At 23.7% G+C, this 19,934-nt stretch overlaps 2 protein-coding genes across 7 annotated transcripts; one reads left to right on the plus strand and one right to left on the minus strand.

The window, feature by feature from the left end:
* Positions 1 to 1,118: 1,118 nt before the first annotated feature.
* LOC113551991 lies at positions 1,119 to 10,658 on the minus strand. Its single transcript, XM_026954621.1, has 13 exons — positions 10,177 to 10,658; positions 9,716 to 9,856; positions 8,338 to 8,565; positions 7,996 to 8,249; positions 7,283 to 7,519; positions 4,009 to 4,172; positions 3,691 to 3,944; positions 3,312 to 3,518; positions 3,002 to 3,229; positions 2,476 to 2,721; positions 1,623 to 1,888; positions 1,439 to 1,553; positions 1,119 to 1,381 (listed from the first exon to the last, which is right to left on the minus strand). Exons 1-13 carry the CDS (start codon positions 10,270 to 10,272, stop codon positions 1,226 to 1,228), a joined length of 2,592 nt encoding a protein of 863 aa, XP_026810422.1. The 5' UTR covers positions 10,273 to 10,658; the 3' UTR covers positions 1,119 to 1,225.
* Positions 10,659 to 10,837: 179 nt separating this feature from the next.
* Positions 10,838 to 19,066, plus strand: LOC113553499 (leukocyte receptor cluster member 8 homolog). Of its 6 annotated transcripts, none has more exons than XM_026956859.1 (17): positions 10,838 to 11,056; positions 11,217 to 11,320; positions 12,552 to 12,642; positions 12,891 to 12,951; positions 13,038 to 13,101; positions 13,159 to 13,329; positions 14,154 to 14,499; positions 14,561 to 14,704; positions 14,879 to 15,043; positions 15,202 to 15,342; positions 15,434 to 15,695; positions 16,225 to 16,359; positions 16,426 to 16,639; positions 16,716 to 16,923; positions 17,385 to 18,422; positions 18,481 to 18,604; positions 18,912 to 19,066. In XM_026956859.1, exons 3-15 carry the CDS (start codon positions 12,554 to 12,556, stop codon positions 17,539 to 17,541), a joined length of 2,157 nt encoding a protein of 718 aa, XP_026812660.1. In that variant the 5' UTR covers positions 10,838 to 11,056; positions 11,217 to 11,320; positions 12,552 to 12,553; the 3' UTR covers positions 17,542 to 18,422; positions 18,481 to 18,604; positions 18,912 to 19,066. The 6 variants fall into 6 exon arrangements, with proteins under 6 accessions (XP_026812660.1, XP_026812662.1, XP_026812657.1 ...); XM_026956856.1 differs by having other exon boundaries at positions 10,872 to 11,056; positions 17,385 to 18,426; XM_026956857.1 differs by having other exon boundaries at positions 10,872 to 11,056; positions 17,385 to 18,426; positions 18,493 to 18,604.
* The last annotated feature ends 868 nt before the right edge of the window (positions 19,067 to 19,934 follow it).

Consider the following 19,934-nt stretch of genomic DNA (forward strand, 5'->3'; position numbering starts at 1 on the left):
TGATAATATATAAAACTACAGATACATAAAATAAACAAATAAATATAAATATTATAATTTATAATTTTATAACAAATAAATATAATTTATTTTATATATCTGTGTATAAAATAAAAATTAACTGTGTTATCTATTATCTATTTCCGACTTCTGAGCATGATTTTTTTTATTTACTTATGATCAATTTTTAATTAATTTATCTATACTATCCATTGTCCATAAAATAGATATAATCTATCATATAGGTAATTTGAGCCCACATAACATTGTAAAGTATATTTGTATAATTCAGTGGTAGCCATGAGCTACGGGTCATATTAAAATATTAAAATTGTAATATATTGTTATTTTATGTGATTTCGTAAATAATTAAATTTTTTTTAATTACTTGAAGGAAAAATTATGGATAACCTTGTATTGGTTTTGTTTATAACTTTAGGTATAAATCACAAAAATTTGCAATGAAGTTGAAAATTCATAAAATTTTTGTGATTTTAATATATTTTGTAAACATTTGAACTTTAAATGATTAAAAAACAAAAATTATGACGATTTTTGATATTTTTTTTATAGTAATTTTAAAAAAACTAACTTAGAAAAATCGAAAATTTTAATTGTCTATAAATAGCTTAAAAAGTCTAAACGTAATTAGATAACGCTAATATGAACATTTCAAGTATTTACAATAATTCGTTTTCGAGTTACTAAAAAATAAAAAAATTGATTTTGTCAAAAACTGATAATGCATAAAAATTCCCGTTTTCCGTCACTTTTATAGGGTTTTTCCTAACGCTTTTGAAAACTACTGAAAATCTTTTACTTTTGATCCCCAAAGTACCAAATAGATAAATATTACTTTTCAAAGAGGAGCTGAAGTAAACAATCAAAGTATTATTTCTACTCCAAAACGTGATACCAGACACAATAAAAAAACCAACATCACTGTAAAATCAATACATTCCTCACTTCGTTCAAAATCTGAAAATATGTAATTTAATAATATTACTATATTAGGTATGTTAAAATTATGCAATATTATCTTATTATAGTAATGTAAAAACTTCTATATAATTATAAATTGAATAATATAAAAGGCAATAAATTTAAAGTATAAAATATATATTAAAAGGTATTTTATTTATTGAACACATATATAACAAATATTTACTCAATATTTAAATGATACAAAAACTTTAAATTTAAAAGATAATAAACAATAAACAATTTAAAGTCTTCCAGTAAATCTAACATTTGATCTGTATTCTATGTATGCTTTTCTTAACATCAGCAAAGAGGGACCATGAATATTCAACATTAATTTTTTCATTTCATCAGGCGAACAAACATCCATCATATTGAAGATTACATTAAAAAAATGTCTCTGTAAATTTTTAATATAATATTAATATGATTTACAGTAGAACATCTTTTTTCTTACCATAATTACTCCCACAAAATTTACTTCTGTAGAAACAAGTTCAATTAAGTCTTCTATTATATAACGACATATAATATCAAAATCGCTTTTATTTTGTTTGAATAAACTGGAACATCTAAACAATAAAATAAATATTAGAAATTTAATTATTTTATAGAAATTAATTGTGTTATGTATTCATTACTTTTCAAGTTTGTGGAAAGGTATATAATAATTTTTATCAACTATTGATGTGTCCATTGGACATACAGATGACAAACATTTTTTTAAAAAGTTGGCAAATGTAGTAGCGTATAGTCCTAAATAGGGTTTTATAGAATTATTTGGACATTTATAAAGAACTATTAATAGTTCAGAAGCTTCTATCAGTAATTGTGCTGCTTTGCTTGTACTTTTTTCAACAAAAGTCATTATTCTCAATGAACAATTTATCATTGTAGTTTTGTTTATCTATATTAAACATAAAATATTACACATAATATTATTGTATAAATAAATAGAGATCAATGTTAAATGCAACATAAAATAATTTACAAAGAAAACCTTAAATTGTTTTTTGGGAGTTAAAAACCAACCATAGATTATATATTTTTGGAAAATCACAATTATATTTTATATTTATATAAATCTTGGATATTATAAAAAGATCAAATAACAATGCTTAATACTTTTAATAATAAAATACACAAGAATTGTTACCTTTTCTCTTTAAATAAATAAATATTAGAATTTATAAATTAACTATGAAAATGTAAAATTAAGTTCATTATCCATGTTATAGTGAGTTTTCATCATTGATTATAAATACTATAAATTATAAAAATGATTATTTATATTTTATTCAAAAATATTAATTTTTCCATATTTTTTTATTCTTAGAAAACTGCACACTCAGTAATGTAAGTAAAACCAAAGATTATTAAGTGATAAAGATATAAAATAAATATGCTTTGTATAGTACATATACTTTGAATAAATAATAAATGCACATATTAACTATTTTAGTATGTATTAATAAACTAATTGATTAATCTTACCCAGTGTATTTGAAGTAACGAACAAACTAGTTTTAATAATAAAATCAAACCTTGTTCTGTTTGAATATTTTTTGTGTTAAATAAGAAAGTTCTATTCAAAACAAAACAAAAATGATTTATATTATCCTTGCGAATTTTTTTCTTCTGATTAAACAATGAAACATTTAGTAAAAAAGACCATAGTTCATGTATATATTTATAGTAATCTTGATTTATAGCTTGTTCATTTCCTTCAATGATTTTCATCTAATAAAAAGTTGTTTAATTTTAATTTAGGTATAAATAATAATAATAATAATAAATTTATGTCATTATATAAAAAGTTTAGATATTGTAACATCAATAAAATAATTTAAAAAATATTTTTCTTTAAAATTAACACATTAGGTATATGAAATATAAGAAATTCAATATTTTAAAACTTCTAAAACAAAAAAAATAGTTAAAAAAATTATTAGGCTACTAAAAGAAAAGACAAAAGATGTAGACATCATCAGCATTAATTATAAATTATCTAATATCTTACTGTTTCAATTTTCAAAATACTTATGAACTGTATTAAATCATTAGAAGAACACAAATCCAATAATTTTTTAGAAATATTATCATCCATGTTTATAGGGTTTAATACATATTTCCAACATTTTAATAAGAACTTTTTTGGTATACAGTGAGCAATAACATCATAATGTTCAAAAATGGTATTTAAAAGAAATTTTTTATCTTCTAATCGCACTTTTAAATCTTCATTGAACTAAAAACATAAATAAGATAATACAGGTAGAATATCATTATATATACAATAATTATTTAATAAGTATTTAAAATATCCTTACTAAAATAGTTATGTAATCATCAAGTATAGCTAGATTATTGAATAAACAATCATTATTTTTATTTACTATTGAAAAATTCAACGATACACAGTAAGGGTAAACTAATAGATGATTTTGTGAGCACATATAGTTGGAAGAAAGTACTACATATTCATTAAGAGCATAATACAAATCAATAAAACGTGTATTTGCAATCAATTGCGTTTCCTAAAATATAAAAATTTTGTTATTAATAATATATTTTTAATTTTTAAATAAACTTATAATATCGTTCAAAAATATTATACAACTAAATAGATAATATATTGTTTAAGAAAATACAAATTACAAAAGAGCAATTAAAGAAAAGTAATTAGCACAAGAAATGTAAAAAACTCACCGAAATATCACCCAAGAAACATGACATTATAATTGCTGTATCAACCCAATTTTTTTCATCATTTATGATTTTTTCCAAATCCTTTGTAATATATTGTTTATGTAAAGTATTTTTATGTATTCTGATTGAAATACTTTTAAATAAGTTTATTGATTTAGATTCTAGCTCATCGTCAGATTTCAATTTTTGATAAATATTGAATGCATAAGATACCGCAAGGAAATGCATAGGAAGTCCACAGATTTTTAAAAAGTCTACATAATAAAAATAATCAAGATTAAAATATTAAAATGTTGAAACTATTTTAAATATAATTACCAATAATAATTGTAATCAACTTTGTGATACTGACATTATCAAGATTAGTAGCCATAACAAACTCTGAAAAAATGGATAGCAGTACCAATGAAAATGGACTATTATTAATTTGTGTTTGATGCCCTCTTAATGAAATATTTAATAATTTTAAGACTTTTAAACATCTGGAACAATTGGAAAAAAAAATTATATTTATTAGTTTAATAATATTATAAATCTAAACTAATTTCAATTTATAAAACTATAGATACTTCTGGGTGTGTTGGTTATTACTGAAATGTTAAAAGATGACCTGGAAACCAAAGCATATACCAATATTTACAAAAAAAAAAAAAAATTGTGATGGCTATGTGAAATTAATTATAAATCTTATAACTGTTAACTCCTTTATCCCATATCTTAAATTAAGAAATTAACTTGTCAAACATATAGTTAAAAAAAATAAGAGTTGTGGCTGTTAGCAGGTTGTGTTTAGAGACATATTAGTATAACATTAATTTAACTAATCTTTGTTTTAGATTCTGAGCGAAGAAAAATATTTACTGACTTTTCAATGGAGTGTTTTTTTGAGTACATAATAAGCTGTTGATAAAATGCTTCAATTTTCAACTTTGAGGGTGATTTTGGATAGCCATTGGATCTAGTTTGTACTTAAGAGATAAAAATTATTTTTCAATATCTTTTTCGTTGGAAAAACAAAAATTTTTATACTATATATTATATAAAATGTTGACTACGTTGATTACTTAAAGGGATTTGATACTGACCATTTTTGTCTTTGCCTAATACACACAGAATATAGAAATTTAGACATGGTTTGGCCAAATGAACCAATTGATCAAAAATAGATAAGCAAATAACTGATTTGAATTAGTTGTTAAATCTACTTGAGATCAACTTTCTCACATTTCTTTGTATGTAACTTCTTCAAAATTTTAAATATAACAATTTTTAATTTCTACTTTTTAATATAATTTTTTTTTAGATTTAAGATAGCACAATGTTACTAATAGGTGAATTTTTAATCCTAATATATCAGCTATTATAACCCTCATCTCATATAACTATTGTGTTCCTTGTATAGATTGTATATTTTTTGTAACAATAAAAGTATATCAGATCAAAGTTTTCAGATTAATTATCACTTTAATTGATCAATCGGAACATTTGACAAAGAAAATAACTAAATTTCTAATTCCCATGAATATAAGATATAAACAGAAAAAATCGGCATCAAATCCCCTTAATTTAGTTATAATTCAAAAACCAATACACAAAAACTTGTAATTTTTACTATGGATTTATAGTATCAGTATAATTTTCTTTTTATAAATGTTAATAAAAAATTATTAGCCGGGTCAAAATTCTTTAAATGTAATACAAGATTTCTTGTATTTGTATAAAAATATTATAAATGATTTGCCTAATAAATAACCCCGAAACTATAACCCTATAGTAAAAATGATTGTTTCTATTATACCTAATTATGAATGTGTAATACAATGTGAATAATTTATAAATATAAAACAAATAGTCAATATTTTCAATCACAGTAAAAGACTGTAATTAATATATATCTGATCGATACGACAAACAGATTGTGGTACCATGCTCCAAATCGTTTTTTCGTATACAGGGTGATTCTTTTATCATAAAACACTCGTTATTTCAAAAAGTATTCATGTTTTTGAAAACATTTTTTTTACATCTTTTCAAGTTGTTATAAAACGTTTTTATTAAAACAATTATATTTTTAAATATTTTTTAAACATATTTTTACTTTTTTGAATGACATCAAAAGTGTTTTAATTTCATATTCCAAAGCAGAATAATTTTCTGAGTATTTTGATACATAAAAATCGAATTTAGGATGAGTAGTTTATGACTATATGAGTTATACATATTTAAATTTTAGACAAGTGGAGTAGTGGACAAAGATTTTGCGGAGTAAACCCATATCACTCCACACCACGCATCAAAATTTTAAATACATATAACTCATAAACTACTCGTCCTAAATTCAATTTTTATGTATCAAAATACTCAGAAAATTATTCTGCTTTGGAATATGAAATTAAAACACTTTTGATGTCATTTAAAAAAGTAAAAACTTAAAAAAATATTTTCAAAAACATGAATACTTTTTGAAATAATGAGTGTTTTATGATAAAAGAATCATCCTGTATAATAATTTATCATTGAATCCAAATTTAACATTATTTGAGGGGGCATAAAAATTATACGTACATATGTTACAAATTGTATTATACGCAATGATACAATACTAATATTTAGATAAATTTGCAAAATTTTATACAAAATATCATGTAGGATTAGTTTTTCAAGGTTTTTTTTATTTGGGGACTAAATTTCTGGGGTTATTTTTTCATGGTACCATTATAAATGTATAATGATATTTTTTTTTTATATATACATTTGAAGTTAGAATTTTTATGAAATTCGTCAAACCTAACAAAATTAATTAGATATATTTTTAGTATCCTAGCAACCACTTAGAAGAAATAACAAACATTATGAAACAAATAAAAATACATATATCTATAGCTTTAACCCCTTAGAGATCAAATTTATAATTAATATGGCAAAACAATGTTTGCCGGGTCAGCTATTAATAATATAATGTAAAAAATCTCCGGTTTTCACCTGAGGTGAATTTTGGCTGGGCAACGCATAACATTGCTTGTGGAAACTTAAAATTTTTACGTATACTATATTGTTATGAATGTTACTACACGCAATGATATTTTTGATTTATTTTAAAATAACATTAGAAATTGAAGTTTGAATTATATAAACTCTTATAATATGGTATAAATGTATATTATTATAATAATTGTCCAAAAAAAATTATATCAATCTACAGTAATATTGAAAATAAAAAAAGTGACTTTAATATATGATATAAAAAACCTTATCATGAAATACATCAAATGATATAATCTTACAGACTGTTTACACTCAAATGGAAACTGTTTAACACAACCATAATAGTGACCAACTCAAGATCTTATGCACAGCAGTACTAATTTGTCTACTTTTTCTAAATTAAGAATTGTTTAATATAATTGATTTTAATAATAGTAAACAAAATTAAATTTTGTGTAAGCAACATTTCTGATGATAAGTGATGGAGCATATAGATACAAAACAGGAATGGATAGTGGTCAAAATGAATCGGGGTCCTGGGTAGGTAACATACTAAATGAGTACCCTAAATTTAATTTATCATTAAAAACTAAATAGAATAACATACCTTTTGATTTTATTTGAAGGTACTTCTACAACTTTTTTGTATTTTTTAAAAGTAATACAATTTGTAGATTCTTCAAAAGTATTTTCAAAAGAAAGATCAGGAGGTGAATCAATTAAAGAAATAATACTTTCAACATTAAACTTGGATAAAATTAGTGATGATTGATTGATTTTTTCATTTTCTAAATGTTCACAAATATTTTGAAGCGTAAAAAAAGTTACTGCACATATTTCTAACCTGTAAAAACATAAATGTAATAAATTATCTTTTAATATTAGGTATTATATTATAGGACAACATTTTAGTAAAATGTTCTTACAAATTTTAAGTTAAATATAGAACTTATAAAAGTTGTATAGTCTTATAGTATTTAAAGATATAAAAATAAAAATATCACTTTAAGTACATTACAAATTTTGAGATAAACATTTTTTAACATATGAATGAAACAAGATTAAGACATACATATGAATAATACATGATTAAGACATACAGTGCCTAAAGCTTATGAACAATTCAATGCTCTTATTCATAGCTCTTTGTAAAAATATGTTTTTAATATTTAATTTATATTTATAAATTAATTTTACAAACTATTTACAATTTTAATTGAACATTATAATCACTACACAACCATTTGGGGCTTGATGATAGAATTAGAATAAATATATTATACATAATGAATTGTAATCAATAGCAATATAAGCTTTTACTTGTAATCCTTATTTTTAGACTGTAGGAATTCACAATCTTCTAAATTAAATTCTGGTTTGATGATACAATTTGTAATTCTTTGCAAAATAATTAATTTTGTTGTTTGAGGAAGAACATCTGAAATAATATGGAATTTTTTAGCTAACATCTCGTCATTAGCAACATCTAATAAGAGCTTAATATTTTTTTCTAATAGAACATCTTTGGTTTTTAATTCTGATAGCAATAGCAAATATTCAATTAGAAAACAAGTCTGAAAATGAATAAAAAAAAATATTATAAATTAGAAAACGTAATATATTTTCTTTACTTATAAGGATATACAAATTTTGATTACTTACAAAATACTCATTTATCTCATATATTTCTGATTTATCAGAGTTAGTTTTAAAGTTTTTTAGTTTTGATTTATAAGTATTGCAAATACACTCTTCCTTTTCACAATTAAACAAATTATCATCATTTTGTAATACCAAATTGTCATCATTTAATTCTGATGCTACTAAAATTTTAAATCTTGTAGTAAGTTCACTTAATTTTGTAAATAAAATGAAATTTTTGACATCAAGCTAGAACATTTTTTTGTTACAAAATAATATTATATATATATATTTTATATTATTTTATCAAAGCTAAAAATAGTGAACATGGTTTGTACATTAAGTACTACTCTTGTTATAATAATAATTAAAATAAATTAAGTCTACCAAACGTTTATTATGTTTATATTTTTTTGTAAGCAATATAATTGTATAATTAAACAAATAATTTTAAAACAATAATCAGATTATTTTATTTACACCAAAAAATTAAAAGTCTGGTTGCTAGTGTTTCAATAAATAAGAGATACGATTGTACAGATATCATATTGATATGGATTTTAACTGTTTAAAGTATGTTGTACTAACACTATATATTTAACAATTGAGAAAAAAAAATTGTTAAATCATATTTTAAATTATTTTAAATTTTAAACTAGTCCACTTGACATTTAAAATATGTGAAGTAAAATACAATAAATCCTTGTTTAACATTTTAGCATTATTTTACTATTGCGTCATAGAGGTTCAAGTCTTTAGGTTTTGTTAAACACTATAACAGTTTCAGTAAAACATTATTTGTAATACATGTTTTCATCAAATTTTTGTTATATTTATATATATATTATATATAAGTAATTTAATTTTGTTGACCTTTTTCAAATGATGCTGTTACTGTTATTGACATACCTATCATACGTAGATACTATTTTTATTTATCTTAGGTAATATGTACTTTGTAATCGTTTTTCATTTTATTCATAGTCAGTTGTTCAACAACACTTTTGATGTTTGTACTATTACATAGTATTTGTTAATTTATAAATTAAAATTTAGCAACAAAACACCCAAGTTACATTTGTAATGGAAGTTTGTTAAGTAGTCTTGTTATACCATAAATATATAAATATATATTATATATATAATAAATATATAATACATACATACATTGTTCTTTATTGGCAGGAACCCATTATAATAGAGTGTATGTAAATAGTATTTTACTTAACATTTTTTTGGTTAACATTCAGGAACCTAACCTCAACGTTAAATAAGGACTTACTTTACATTTATAATAAAGTAACAAGAAATTGAAAAAAAAATATATTATACTGCTGAACAAAACATGTATATATCATATTATATACATAAGTATTAGGTATTTAACTATTTAACTCACAGGTTCAGCAATATCAGCATACAGAAAATGTTTCAACACTGAAGATAAATTTTTTAAAATTTGACACATGTGTGAATTTAAAGTCAAACAGGTATATATAATCTCTACATTAAGTAATCCATCACATATTTCTTCTATTACCTGAAATAATCAACATAATTAAGTCAATATAATTTACCAATATTTTTAATAGTATGTTTATTTATTTTTTTTATCTATTTATCATCTAAGTACTATTAAACAAAAAAAAATTACATTGAAATTAAATAGGCTATAAAAAATATTTTAGCTCAAAATTATTAAGTTAAGGACATATGCTGCAGTAAAAACACATTAAATAAAACAGACATATGATATTAGATGTATTTTATTGTACAATATACCCTCAAATGGCGATTAATTTTGTTTTTATTAGATAAAATGTTTTGATTTTTTGAAAAATTTTGACAATTGCAACTTACTCTTAGAAATTCATCATTGATTTGAACGTTTTTATCTTCAGGGTAATCAGCGTTAAACTTTTCTAAAATACTCAAGAATCTTGTGGTGCGTAACATTTTGACGGTGATAAACAAGTTATGTTAACTCTATTACACAAAGAATGAATTAAATTATTATTCAGTATTTGTTCTTATGACATCGTAAAGCGTTTAGACGCTGTGGCAACTGGATGGCATTGATGGCAAAGAATATTGTTGGAAAATTGTAAATTAATGAAACTGTATTTAGTGCTTGAGTAGAATATAGAATACAATTATAGTTTGATTAAAGCGCAGCTATATTTTTAATCGAACAATTTGTATAAACACATTAAATACTATAAACCAAACATAAATAAATAGATAATATCATGAAGGGTACATCGTACGCCTAGGTACTGAGTAATGGGTAGGGTATTGTTGTCTGTTTGCCGTATGGGTAGACCGACGCAACACGATGTTATCACCATATACAACCGGTCGGAGCACGCCGATTATTAAGGGTTGGAGGTACACGTGCGTTCCTAACCAACGATAAAGAACTCGCTCATGGCTACAGCACAACACATAATATAATTGGCAACACCGCTTTGCAACGTTGCCTAGTCGGCCTACGAGTTCATTGGTAGATTGTGGTGGTGTTGAGTGAACTGTGTGTACTGATTGTTGGAATGTCCGATTTCTTAATTCTCAGTGTTTAGTGCTTTACTATTATTGCGCCTATTGGGTTTTTACTTTTTACCTTTTGGCTTTTGGTGAATATCGTCGATAGGGTGGCCGTCACTTGTCAGGTCGCCTGAAATCTGATTCATTGTCTAGGGACTACTGAACGTTATTCTCCTCCACAAACTACAACATTACAGTGCGTCGCATTATTTGCATTACTAATACTTTCGCGTATTGAAAATAATTTTATTACACTAACAGTATTACAAATCGCCATAATATTGTATTATTGTTTAATATTTTACGATCTATCAATGTCTATAGTTTTTTTTAATTCAGTTCGTCATTGTTAACAGATTTTTAAACGACCCAAATATCATTTTTGTGGTTATTTGTTTTAAACTCTATCGGTTTTTTTAAAACAACCACTAACGAAATCAAACATTTTACCGCTACAGAGGTTTGTACATATTTTTCCGAAATATTTTAAGTAGTTTGTGATATTAGTTTTAACATTTAACGGTCTAAATATAATCATACATATTATGAATGTAGAAAAACTATAGATTTTAAAATAAAAAATATTAATTTTGTCAATGACCTACTTAATAAAAGTTTATAGTTTTTTTGTTGACCGTGCATTTATTATTTGTGTTAAAATATCGAAGAATACTTACCTAAGTACCTATATTATTTATACACAAAACAATGTTAATTTTTGATTTATCTTTAATTCTCAATAATATTATACATTTATATTATTGTTAAATACTAAGTCATTGATCATGTATCAATACAGGAACGAAAATGTGATGAATAAAGTCTATTGAACTTATACTTAATCTACAATAGTAAGCTAAAAGTAGCGAGCAGTGTTACGAATGTTAAATAATTATATTTAAGACTATGTGAGGTATTATAACCTGCTTCTGAACATCTTGAATATCCCTAAAACCCAAACCATCAGTTGAATTTTTGTGATGGTCTCCTTTATATGTGATGTTACCATTAAGAATGGTGGTGGCGATGGCAACTTTTCTGTACAATGCTAATATTGAGGTCTTCTAACATAATTTAGTATTCTGGTTGATTTGTATTCTTATCCATGGACATTGAGAAGAGACGTGAGACAATACTTTAATACTTTGATTAAAATAGTATCAAGATTAGTACAATGTTAACTACACTATTCACCCTGATCTCAGCATACTTGTGCTATTAATTGCTTAATTGTGTCGCCATACCTTATGAAATGTATGATATAGTATTTAATTATGTATATAGGTATATATTATATGATACATACTATTCTGTAAATTTAGAATTTAATGTTTTTATGAATATAACACGTAAACATTTAAGTTCCTAGGAACAAACTTATTTTAAAAAAAAACACATTAATTCAAAACTTATATTTATTATATGATTAAATACTTAGTTATTATTTTTATATTTTTAACACCAAAGAAATTCACACATATACATATATTAAGTTTTCAATTTTTTTTATTTAGTGTAAGGCAAAATTATGTTTGTAATTGAAATAAATTGGTACTAATTAATTCTGATTATAACAGAATTCAATAGCCAGTTTGTCACTAACATACATTAACCGAAAAGTAAAATTTAAATTATATGTACATTATATATAAATATTTTATTTTTGATTAAATTAATTATATTAATTCTAGTTATGGCCAATCAGAGTCAAAATCCTGGAACACCTAGTACTAGTAATCAATATCCAAACTGGCCTCAGCCAATGAACTGGTCTTACGGAAAGTAAGTGTCTTTTATGATCAAAGTATACTCTTATTAAAATTTTTTGATTTTTCACTAATTAAAATAAAATAAATGAGTTAAATCAAATAAAAATTAATAATTATCCATAACCATAGATAAATAAATAATAGTATTGGTATTTTTATATACCTATGATCATAACTATAAAAACCAGCAGTATTAAATGAATTATTTATTTATTATGATATGTACTGTATTAAATATTAATGATGTTTTTGTTTTTGTAGTTATACGGGATCTCAAATGTATAATATGAATGCGTTTTATGGAGCACAATGTTATAATCCGGTATGATTTGAATTAATTAAAAACCATTATTTTCTTTTTTTTCTTATTTTTACATAGGTACATCATTTTGTTTATATTTTTTTTAGCAAGGATTTCAAAGTTTTCCCAGTCAATCTTTAAATTTTAATTTTAAACCATTTGTTCATGGAGGTAAAGTATTAATTTTACTATAAGTTTATATATTACTATTTTTTAATATATTTTTAGGCACACTAGAAACTGCATCTGTTTCACATGAAAATTCTCCTCCTCTACCAAATGGACCAGCTCCTTCACAACCACCTCCACCTCAATTCGATAGTGATGATTTAGATAAACTTCCACCTTTACCACCTGGTTCTCCACCGCCAGTTTCTGGAATATGTGATGTGCCTCTACGTAAGTTTGAGTTTAATTTATTACTGGTTTTTACAACATAATTTTATTTTAAATTTCATTAAGCCATTGTAATATAATTGCTGTAAAAACGTATTTATGCAGCAAAATACATCTTCTACGTGCAGTGCTATGTTTATTCAAATTCTCTATTAAGTATATTTTATTTAATACATAAGTAGCAATTCATCATATATCTGTCGTATTATATAGCTGATGTCACAAACAAAATGTTTTGTGTTATATAATGAAAGCACTAAATTAAATAATAAACAATTTTATTGGCTATATTACAATATGCATAATACCTACAACTATTTTTTGTATTACCCATCTATCTATAAAATATATAAGTATATTATTTAATCTGTTGATATTTTATAACTATAGCTGGAATCCATGTAATCAATTTTGTTTTATGTGGATGTAATAAAAACTTTTTTATTAGAAAATATAATTTAATATTAAACTTAAGCATATTTTTTTCAGAGGTAAGAAAATCTAGTTTGTAGTTTTTAATCTAACTTTAAGGGTAAAAAATAAAAATATCCTAGTACTTTTCTTAATACTTGGGAAAATATCAATTTTTATTCAAAACTAGTTTTGTATAAAAATAATTTTCTTATTTTATTGTAATTGAATTAAATTAATATTTTCATTACATTTTTATATCAGTATTAAACTAGTATAATTTTCAGAATATTTTTTAGCTCATTTTGAGTTATTTAAAGATATTTTTATCATTTAAATTTATTTCAAATATTTTCATATCAACAATAAAAAATTCTCGATCTTATTAAATTAAATTATTAATTATATGTTTTTAGCACCTCAACCAAATATATCATCCTTACCTCCCATGCCTCAAACTAAGAATGGTAGAAAAAAATGGAGAAAAAAACAAAGGAACTTAATGGAAGCAGCTATGGCTAACCAGTCGGCACAAATTACCCCTCCTACATATCCCATAATAAATTTTGTTCCTCCTGTTCCTATTTCACAACCCCCTCCTACTCCAAAACAAACTGTACCAAATTCTTTATTTTCATTTACTCCTATAGTTCCCAGCAAACCACCACCACCTCAACAACCAGCACCACCTAAAGAAATTCAATCTATTCAAAAAAAACAAAATACATTTGATTTGCCTGATAATTGTCCATCTAGTTTGAGGTAATTAGAAACATTTTTTTTAGTACAACTAAATTTATTGAAAATGAATTATATTTTTCAGAGATTATATAAAAAAATGCCAAGATAAATGTATAAATAAAATTGACAGAGATAGAATGGATATAATTTTAAAAGGAAAATTAACCAATGCAAATCATGATGGATCACTATGGATTAAAGACTGGGCTAAAGAACCAATGCCAATGTATATATTTTTAAGATATTATTTTTTTATAGTTAAAAAGTTTTATATTTATTTATTTTTGAAAATTATAAAATTATTAAGCAATTGTCTTGTGTATATTAAAAAAAAATAAAAATGATTGATTTTTATATTATAAATAATTTATGTGGATTGAAATATATTTTCTATTTAAAGGTTATTAAGTGAAAATATTACAATTAACCAAAATCAAGAAAATAGTAAAAATAAAAATTCGATAATCAAAATTGCATTCAAAAAATCTACAAATAACTATGTCAACTGCTACTTTACTTCTAAATTCAAATCTTGTTTGTCTCCTTCATCAAATAGTTCTAATGAGTAAGTATTTCTGAAATATTTGTATAAAAAATCAAAATGTGTATACTACAGTCAATACAATATTAATTAATATATTTTTTGTTTGTATCATATTAAATGTTCTTCATGATAAACAGTAATTTATAATATTATTTTAAGTGTATATTTTTTATTTTTAGATCTAATACTGATGCCATTAAAAAGAAAAACAGTCCATTACGCGAAAATAAAAGACAAAATAGTGATGATTTTATTCCCCTTAATGTCAATAGTGATGAAAGTAATAGCAAAAAGAGTAAATGTACTAGTAAAAATAAAAAGTAAACAACTATTAATTTTATTTTTATTTCGTTAGATTAATGATTTATATTAATAGTTTTTTTTTCTTTAACTGGTATTTTTTTTTTCTAGATTGTATAATGAAGATGCTCATATATATCAACAGTATGGTTCAATAAATAATAAACCAAATTATGATAAACAAGTATTGACCAAACGTGCTGCACGTTTTTCATCCCAAGGAAGTCCAAAAAAAAAGCCTCGTCAAATGATCAAAAATGATTATCATACACAAAAGTTATCCTCTATAGACGATGATGAATTTCATATAGATTCTTGCCATATTGTCGGAACATGCATTGATTTAGAAAAAAAATATTTAAGATTGACTGCAGTTAGTTTATATTATATTTATTTTATTAACCAGCAACTGGTCATGCAATCTCCCAGCATATTTATAAATATGTGTTTTTTTGTAATTATCTGAAATATGGATTTGTAATTCCGATTAGCTTATCAAAATCACATAATAATAATAATTCTATAATGATATTTACTTCATCAAATCTATTTTAGTTTGTTGGTACATGCATATCGAGAACAATTTCTCCCCTTGGAGAATATTTACCCCTGCGCAATTGAAAAGTAATTTTTTATTTTACATTTTTTCAATTTCATTTTTTCTTGATTCTCATTTTAAAAAATACATGGATGATTATATAATTTAAATTATTTGTGTAAATTGATTATAAATATTGTTACTTACAAAGTACCAACTAAAAGTAATATTTTAAATATATTTCATACTATGAGAAATCATTCCTCGCGCAACCAAAAGTAAAAAAAAATTACCTGACCAGTGAGGTGTCATTATATCAATAATCATTAATATTAATTAATAATTATAATTAAAAATTAAATAGGCACCAGATGCTGAAGCTGTAAGACCACTAAGGGTTTTGGTAAATTCATTACAACATGTCAAGTCCAAATGGATGAATAATAGCGACTATGTTTTTGCATGTGATCAATTGAAGTCAATTCGACAAGACTTAACAGTAAGAAACTTAATATTATAGTTTTTGTTGTTTTTTTTCTAATTAACAAGTTATTATTGAATGTAGGTGCAAGGTATTAGGGATCCATTTACAGTTGAAGTATATGAAACACATGCTAGAATAGCTTTAGAAAAAAGTGATATGGGAGAATTCAATCAATGTCAGACTCAATTGTGTGATTTATATGAGGAATTGAAAGATAATCCTACCGCTCAAAAAAACAGAAATGAATTTCTCTGTTATAGTATATTATATTGTATATATACAAGAGCTTTATGTGGTAAATTTAATTATATACATTTTTAGTACCTATTAGCATCATAACTAAATTAACGAAAATAATTTTTATCTCGCAGAGTTAAACAATATTGTATTGTGTATTAAGGAATCAAAAATCAAAGATAAAAGTGTAGATTTTGCATTGAAAATCAAAGATGCGTGGTGGTTAGGAAACCATATTCAGCTATTTTCTTTGTACAAAGTAGCTCCTAAAATGGCTTCATACTTAATGGATATGTTTCTGGCTAGAGAGCGCAATAACTTCTATTTGGCTATTGCCAAGTCGTATGTATACAAACAATTTATCATTTATAATAACATTTTTCAGGGTGTTACATAATTTGTACAGGTATTAATTTTTCGTCTTCTTAACAGTACATTGTTATTTCAATAATAAATTTGAATAACTTTTATACTCTTTATATTTTCTGGGTTAAGATAGTGGCAATATATATATTTTTAAACCACATAAATAATATTATAGTATTTTTAAATATTATTAATTAATAATAATTATACTTATAAATTAAATTTCAAAAACTGATATTTATTTATTATTTTGATAAAAAATTTTTGTTTTGATAATTTAATTAAAATTATGGATGTCCTTGTTTTGAAATCATGTTCTTGTTAGAATATGTATTCAATTCAAGTTCAGTTCTAGTTTTATATATATGTATTTAGATTAATATTCCTTTTTTTAGTGTATAATTTTTTTTAAAGACAATTTTATTATGATATAACAGTTACCGTCCAACTATTCCAATCTCGACCATTCAAGATCAAATGGCATTCGATAAGCGTGAGGATTGTTTGGCTTTTCTTAAGGCTGCAGGCGCTGTATTTACTTCCAATAACGAAAACATCGACTGCAAAGCAAGCTGCGGTTCGGCCGAAGCTTGACTTTCAGATGGTTTCGTTCTCATATCTACGTAATCACATATATATATGTATATATCTAATATATGAAAGTCTTCGTTGATTTGTCGTCATAGAAAAGAACCACGATGGGCCACAATTTAAAATTCTACTTCTATTTATAAATCTAACTACATCTATAAAATTATTTTATGACTCAGAAATAAATTAGGTATGTTAGTCATGGAGACTAACATATGTTTTTCAACACGATTTATTCGAATGGATCACTTTGCACAAAAATGTTAACCATATTTTTGCGCAATTCAGCTTTGTTTTCTACGTCCATCTCTCTTTTTTTTTCTTTTTTCTTTTTGTCGATTGTCTTTGGCCTTCATTTTTCTGATGGCTACAAAATGTTATGAAGAAATCACTGATATTTTTGTATCTACACCCAATTGTTTGTTAAATCATGAGTAAGTAAGAGATGTCCCAAATACTACATGAAAATTCAATTGTCTTGCAATTGAGAAAAAAATACTTGCTCAATGAAAGTATGCGGTCACTTGTGCCAAAACTTGAGTTAGGTAAGTAGGTGCTCTGTTGCTGAATTTTGTGAAAATCCTACCTATGTATCATGGAAGAAAGTATAGCAGACACCAATTCAATGTGGATCAATTTTAAAAAGAACCAACTGGAAAATTCATATCAATTAACCATACATTTGTTTTGTGTGTAACATCAACATACAAAACATTTAGTCCAAATATTTTTTTCTTATATTTAATTACTCAATTCATATTAATATGATCATTGCATTTGCATTGGCATATAAAAAATACATTTAATAGTATAATGTGATTCTTCATTCAAGGATAATTCAATATGACTGTACAATTCATAGTGATTTGTTGAAAATATTATTTGTAAGTAAGTGTGTAATCTATAAAATATAAAAACAAACTAAAGTAATTTTATCTACAGGTTTTTTTTTAGCATCAATTACATTAAGATAACTGTCCAACTTCATTATTGATTTGACGCATTAAATTAAAGGAGAATTTTTTTGATCATTATATGGACTGAGGCATTTATATTTTTTTAATAGGTAAGAATTTCATTATAAAATAAAATTTGAATTTGAATTTTTTTTTAATACTAAGTAATAAGCATTAATGTATCGCAATAATAATTTCCAATAATTAGTAATAAACGTTAACTAAATTGTAATTGAATATTCAATTTTATTTAAACAGGATGATAAAATTTGTGTGTCACATAATTAAAAAATTATACTATGTTGGATTTTTAAAATCTCGAATGATTGTGTTAATTAAAATTCTTAGCATTATAATTTATAATATTTAGTCTACAAATTATTTATTGTATTATATATATATATTTTTTTTTTACAGGATACATTTTGTGCATAAGGTTGAGTAATTTTACCAAATTTTATCAATATTCAATTCTAATAGGATAATTATGGTCCAGTTAATTATGTGAATAATATTTTATTCAGACTCGTGGTTTATTTTTATTTTTTAGTTTATTTCTTCGACAAATTACAAGTCATTTACTATATTTATATTATGTTCTTAAATAATTTGTGTATACAGTTATTTTAAATTAATTCTTATATTTTGTTGTAAATATATTTTAGAACAATAAATTAATATACAATTTTAACTACTAGAAAATATACTTTTATTTTTATTGTTAACAAAAAAATATTATGTTAAGCCTAGTTGTTAGCTGTTATCTGCCATGATACTCTTTATATCTTATAAAAATTGAATTACTAGTGGTGATTTTATTATTCGAATGTTAAGATGTGTTTAATGTAATTCTAAGTTAGATTGTGGGTAATGTTTATATCTCAAAAATATAAACAACTAGTTTTAATTCTACTTAATATTTAAAAAATAGTCTTATATTGTTAAGATTTAGGCTACTATATTTGGGCTGGTATCAGGGTAAATAATAGAGATTATATTTATATGCAAAATGTATAAATAGTTTTTTGTTTAAATGAGATCTAAAACATAAAATAATAACTAGATTTATTCAACCATAATTAAATTTCATATTTGCAACAAAAAAATCATTGCCTTTAGGCAAATTTTTTAATATCACAGCCTATCCAATACTTTTATTTATACATTGGACTAAATAAAAACTAATTTTTAACCATAAGATTTTGGACCACTATTCCACTAAAATAATGTGATCACAAGAACAAAATAAAATAATAGAAAGTGGGAAGTTTGAAAATATATTTTTGTCTATTTTTAATTTTAAATGGCATTTCTTTAAATAGACATTGAAACTTTGAATACAATTAATTTATAGTCATGTTATAAATATGATGTTAACTTAAATCTTTATTATTAATAAATGTTGCACATTTAGTTAACAATGGGTTCAAATTTTTAAAA

The sequence above is a fragment of the Rhopalosiphum maidis genome, chromosome 2 (genome assembly GCF_003676215.2).
Source record: "Rhopalosiphum maidis isolate BTI-1 chromosome 2, ASM367621v3, whole genome shotgun sequence".
In the NCBI taxonomy this organism is placed as follows: Eukaryota; Metazoa; Arthropoda; class Insecta; order Hemiptera; family Aphididae; genus Rhopalosiphum; species Rhopalosiphum maidis.